Genomic DNA, 6,241 nt, shown 5'->3' with positions numbered 1-6,241 from the left:
CGAGAGGTTTCTGCTCCACTGAAGGACTGAACAAAGGGGGCACAGGGCACTCTGGGAGAACATTCCAGAAATTTACTGGCTACAGACAGGGGTAGTGATGAAGAAACCATCCTAAACAGAGTAAATGCAGAAGTTACCGTATAGAAAGGAACATGCAGAACACATACACCGACTCTCTCCCGCCCTCTCCCTTCTCCCCACAAACACCACACAGAGCAACGATGTCAGAAAAGCAAAGACGAAAGGAAAATAATCCATCAACTGAATAAAGCAAAGAACTCTCCCTACTGCGTTTCTAATAAAATTTACAGATCAAGTGAGAAAAAGCTGTAGTTTGCCTCCTTCCTCTTAATAAAACACACATTTGAAATTCCTGATGGGAAAACACCCAGCAGATGACAGCGGCTGAGGTCACCTGGGGCCCACAGTCACCCCATCAGCCAGCCTGACTGGCTCTTCAAAACCAAATTCCAGTCACTGCCCTCTCTCCAGTGACTTCGTGTCTCACACTCACTTCTGCTGCCCACAGAAGCACAAACAGTGCAACAAATCAGGGTGACCCAATTTAGCTGGAGAGCTCCTGGCAGCCGTCCCAAGTCTGGAAGCCTCCAGGCAGCAAATGCCGGCAGAGGCAAGCCTGGATCGGGCAGCCACATGAAACTGGCACACGCTTATCCTAAGAGCTTATTCATGGTTTATCTGACATTCGGATTTAACTGGGCGTCCTGTATTTTTATTTGCTGAATCCGGCCTGGATGAACGGGCTCTAGCTGCAGGCCATGCAGTTCTGGACGCCACCGGAGAGCCTGTCTAGGTCAGCCCTGCTGGGGCCACCAAAGGGGCTACGGTATTTCTGTTTCTCTGCTAGAAGTCCCCTCTGGGATCACTGGCTCCCCCACTTCCTGCTCAAAGAGAAGCCACTGTCTGAGGCAAACTCTTTTGCCCTCGCCATCCCCAAGAAACAGATTCTCAAGGACCCTTCGGGCAAAAGCAACAGGGAGGATGGAGTACGCCAGTGCAACCTGGGTTTCTGCCAGCCCCCCCCCTTCCTTTTTTAAAAGATCTGCCTTTACTGCTGGTAACAGTAAATCACATTTCCACCCCCTTCCTCTCTGGTTTCCCTGCAGACTGTGCAGCTCTGCAAGTTTCCTTCTTTGAAGGATCAGCCCGGACTGTTGTGTCTGACCCCAGCAGACACTCCTCTCCACCTTCTTTCAGACTGAATGCCTGTGAAAGGCCCCCAAGCCAAAACAGGGACTCTGAATCCAGGCACGTGGAGCTGGTACCCAGGATGCGGGGAGGAGCCCGGACAGGAGGCCAAAGCAAGGAATCTGCTCATTCAAACATTTGCAGAGCAAGCCATCACGGGCTAGCCACCCAGGAGAGGGCTCACCGAAGCTATGTCAAGAATCAAGGTTAGGACAGAAGATTTTCCTCCTTCCCGGGGTTAGCAACTTAGAACCACCAGTATTTCCACTTAGGTGATCCTGGCAAAAAGAGGAACAGAAGAAAGAGGCCACTTTCTCAGACTTACGAAGCAATCTGGGATGGGGATTGACTACCCTGGCTCTCCCCCTCACCTAGCACGGCCCAGCACACGCAGGAGCTTAGTAATTGCTGAACTGAACTCGGGCTGACACATCAGTAGGTGGGTCTGTTCAGCCAGGCCCTGGACGACAGCCTGTGACAATAATTGTATGTATAACAAGGCAAGGGGAGACACAGATCATTTGAAATTAATTTTCAAGACACTTTAGTTAGTGGTTTTCAGCTTTTCTCCACCTACATTTTCAGTTAGAAACAAGTGGCAAGAACACACTTACTTCCCTCCTCTCCCTGCCCTGTGAGGGAGACTAGTACACACAAAACTGTCAGAAGACGGGCTGGACGCAGGTGGATTCTGCACTCAGCCTAGAAGAAGGAAGACTGAGGGGCATTCAAGACCCTCAAAACGGCCTCATTTTCCTTCTGAGTGCTACACATTCCAGTTTAGAGTTGCTGAATTCTTCCTAATATTTCTGAAATATCAGGTGCAAGAGCCTTATTTTACTGATATAAAATGAGCACCTTGAGTGATACCATAAAGTGCATGTTTCCATTAGAAATTTTATAACACCTTCTGATTTGCTGGACACAGGCTCAATCAATCTCCGTGCTGACTGAGGCTGCGTGAGTCTGGCCAGTGTGGGGCCTACCAGCACGTTGGTAGGCCCGGGGCAACACGCCAGCCTGGGGTTTTATTCAGCATTCAGTGTGCTCAAGTCACTTCCTGAGTGGCATGATGGAAATCTGGCAGTGATGGGAGCTACTAATGAGCTGGACAAGCGTTCTGATGCCTAATGGAGAAAAAGACTGTGGAGCTCCAGCCTAAAGCGGTAAATGTTGGCACATGTGCTCACAATCGCTAAATTTAGGATGAAGGGTTTGGGCAGGAGAGTTTACTCAAATAGAGAAGGCAGGGGTGAGAATCCCAAGAGCGAACAGTCCTCAATTGTTTTTTCTAAATCAGCACATGCTGGATACTGTGGGAAGGAGTCTATAGTACTGTGCTTAAAGTCACCTAAACCCTAGAATTTAAATGATGCATCAAAAGAATAACAACAGTGGCCACCGTATTGCCATTTTTTAAGAGTCCCTAATTAGACTGTAAGTTCTTGGAGGGCAGGAGCTGGGCCTGCATTCTGGCCTCGTGTGAACGGGCCCTTCCCGCTGGGTGATGAGCCTGCGCAGCTAAGGAGCAATCAAACCAAAGGATTCGCTCTGAGAGCTCACCGATTCCACTCCAGTTTTCCCTTTGAAGTTAGGCAGCCAGAGTCGTTACACTAAAAAAAAAACAAAAAAAACCCCTGAATCCTTGAAATCAAATCTCAAGGGCTCTGAAAAGGACCGAGATCATGTCAGCGCTTCCCTTTGAATATCTCGAGGAGTTTATTAGGAGCCACTCTGAGGCAGGCACTAACCCTGAGTGTCTCCAAGTGCCCTTGATTTGTTAGAAAGATTGGAATCTCATCTCTGAAGACCAAAGATGCCCAGTGCCACCCAGTTTCTCTGGGTAAATGGTGAAATTGTGGACCAACGTGTGGGAAAGGATTTAGTTTCCTGAAAAGGTGAGCTGAGGATGACTTTTAACCTAATAACCGGATCACAGGATCGTGATTTCTGCGCACAAGCTGTAACCACCGGTACACGGGAAGCTGTTGATGCTGTGGCCTTGCAAACTCAGCCTCAGTCTCTCCTGGATCTCCACACCCAGCAGGCCATGCTTTACCACACAATCAGCCCACAGAACAAGCACTGGGATTTGCTCCACGAGCCCGGCCCTTCTGGTATGAACCGAGTTATCTTAGTTCTCCTATAAATGTATCTCTCTGGGCAAGTCCTCAAATGCCAACCAGGGACCGCTTTCCTCTCAACTCCGGAGACACAGCCCCCCATCAGGGCAGCTCAAGGTCTGGTCGCTTTCCTCTCCCTTCTGATTTTACGTCTCATCTACTGGTCAAAGAGCAGAGGACCTCATCCCCCTACGCCAGGCTCACGTGTAGTTCTATCTGGAGCTGCCAGAATTGCAGGATGCAAGGAAAGGCAAGTTCACAATTAATTCTCATGGTGAGAATGATGAACAAGAGGTGAGCCAGGGAGCAAACACACAGCACAACAACCTGAACCTCCTCTCATCTTGGCATCATTACATCTCTATCTACAAGGAAGATTGAATATTAAAAAACAAAACACTAAGTAACACTTCATGAAAAGTCCACAGAGTATTCTTTTTTTAAAGCACTGTTAAAGCAAATCATTTGATTTGCTTAAAATATAAATCAGTTCATATAAACAGGGCACAACTTGCTAAGTCAAGTCCCCTGCTGGGCTCATCATCTGAGACTTTCTTCGTAAAGCTCAGTGGAAGGTGAGCGCTCCAGGGTGAATAGATGGCCTAGAGGAGGCAGGCAGAAGCAGCCCCTGCTGACCCTCAGGCTGCCTCCTTGATGGATATACGGAAGCCAACTGATGAACAGCAGATGGTCCCACTATCTATAGATCCACTCTTTCCCAAAAGGAAAGGTAACGATTACTTTAACCACCAGAGGATGGCGAGGGCAACCATGCCCCGTGACGAGAGAGATTTCTCCCTAGGAGCCAAAAGCACCTTTGGAGACTCTGCGGATCTTAACATCCTCCTGGGAGTCTACCTCAGCAGCATTCCATAAAACCAGCAGAGCCGACCACTGCCCAATTTCTCAGTTGGCCCATTCAGGAACACTGGTCCTCATTTCCTCTTGAGTTTAGTCCAGGGCTTTGAGATTGGTGGCAGGAAAAACAGAGATGTTGATGGGGACAACTTCTGCTCAGGGATCATATACCCACAGTGCTGATGCCCAATGGTGTCTGGATTCTGTCCATCAGACACTCTGAATGTTACCCATGGGCTTGCCTGGCCAAGTGGCTTCAGGAGTGGGGAAGGTGGCAGGTGGGCTGTCCAAGCAGAGGAACCGACCACCAGAGAAAGGAAAAGAGGGGCTTAGAAGTCCTCTTGAAGAGGGGAGTCACCTCTCAGTGGGGCAGCTACAGAGGGAGAAGCGGTGAGGTTTGTCCTTCTCAAGTCCCAGCTGGGACACCCATAACATTTGTTTTTAAGGCCATCTTCTTCTAGGCCTACGTTCTCATCTCCAGTGGGATTTCAAGAGAACACCGAACTAATTAATCCTGGAATCAGAGCAGATGATTTGGAGTATAGTCTCGGACCACCTGGACCCCAAGGCACACCCGGAAGAAGATGGAGGACATGGAGCCCTTGGTGTTCCACACACACATCTTAACTCACCCAAGGCCAAGGCTGGCTTTCACATGCTAATAAAAATGTGAAGAATGAACCATGACCCCGCTACATGGACTAATATATCTAAATAAAAGTAACTCCCAAAGGCTTCATTTCTTTGCTCACTTTGGGTGAATTTTTAATCACTTAAGGTCAACTTTAACCAAATCACAGATGCCTATACCAGCCTATCATTCTCTGGTCCAAGCACTACGGAAGACATTTCCTCCCACACAAATGAAAATTTAAACAAAATCTCAAAGGAAAAAAAAACAAAATAAAAGAATGTGAAAAGAAATACAAATCAAAGAAATTTATTCATGTTGACAAAAATACATAATACAAAAAACAAAACAAAACGCAACAGAAACAACCCAGAAACCCCCCCAGGTGGGCCCATGCGCCTGATGTACTGACAGCGTGCAGTCCCAGAAGCCCCTCAAAGCCTCGCACTTAATTCATGAGGACCTCCATCTGCACCAGCCTCGCGTTGGTGTCCCCAGACGTCCGGTAGGGTATCATCCCAGCAAAGGTAATCAGGGCGCGGGCTTGACTTCGGAGTTGCTGAAAGAAAGGGGAAGAAGAAAGGAAAACCAGTTAACTTTCCGTCAGGGCGCTGTAGCAGGAACAACCAGCGTGTTCTTCCCTGTCCCCTCTTGGTGTCAGGGGCAGATTCCTGCCGGGTGGACGATAGTCTTACCCTCCACCGCCATGTTCTGCCAGCATGGTGCAGAGTTAGCAAAGCTCGTCCACTGGGGCCCCAGTTACTAAGCAAAAGACAGATGGGTTTGCCAGGCAAGCTGCCTCGTCCGACACATCTCACCAGCTTCTGACACGGCCCTGTGCTTTAGACTGCCTGCTCTCCTCGGAGCCTCTCTCTCTCCTGGCTGGTTTCTGTCTACCTGCTTCTGTGGGGATCTGAGTTTCCAGGGCCCCCATGAAGCACCTGCAATACTAGAGGCAACGGCTATAACTGAGCACAGTCCCACCCCAGCTCTTTTCCTCTCCTGCCTCTTCCCTGCTCCTTCCTTCCACTCCTTCCATTTCTTCCTTCCTGACCTAAGTGCTTGGCCCTCTTTTCCCAGGTAACAATGGGAATTCCTAGATTGTTCCAGAGGGAAAAATATTTTAACTCAGGTGTTTCCAATAACAGAAAAAGAGAGAACCTTCACTCTGATTTCCAAGTGATAAATTATTGAATAAGGAATCAAGAAACTTAGGAGAACAGCTCTAGGTTGCTCATACTGAGGTGTGTTGGATGCTTATACCAGCAAGAAAGGAAACCGTATCTGGAATAGAAAGAGAGAGTCTATCAACATCTTTTGGATGAGTAACAAGACTTTTAAGGAAAATTCAAGGATCACTTACAAGGCTTCTTAAGGACCATTCAAGAAAAAAACTGAAAGGTAAGTGCTTTTTACCCGA

General features: G+C 48.3%; 1 protein-coding gene across 4 annotated transcripts in view; it reads right to left on the bottom strand.

The window, feature by feature from the left end:
* Window positions 1-5,114: 5,114 nt before the first annotated feature.
* NUP93 (nucleoporin 93) overlaps window positions 5,115-6,241 on the bottom strand; it is a 107,967-nt gene continuing 106,840 nt past the window's right edge. For all 4 annotated transcript variants that reach the window (XM_058527861.1, XM_058527860.1, XM_058527863.1 and 1 more), the window contains one exon: window positions 5,115-5,380. In XM_058527861.1, coding sequence (XP_058383844.1) covers window positions 5,270-5,380 — 111 coding nt within the window. In that variant the 3' untranslated portion in view covers window positions 5,115-5,269. The remainder of the gene's footprint in view (window positions 5,381-6,241) is intronic.

This window comes from Diceros bicornis, chromosome 32, assembly GCF_020826845.1.
Source record: "Diceros bicornis minor isolate mBicDic1 chromosome 32, mDicBic1.mat.cur, whole genome shotgun sequence".
In the NCBI taxonomy this organism is placed as follows: domain Eukaryota; kingdom Metazoa; phylum Chordata; class Mammalia; order Perissodactyla; family Rhinocerotidae; genus Diceros; species Diceros bicornis.
This window is presented reverse-complemented; position numbering and strand designations above follow the sequence as displayed.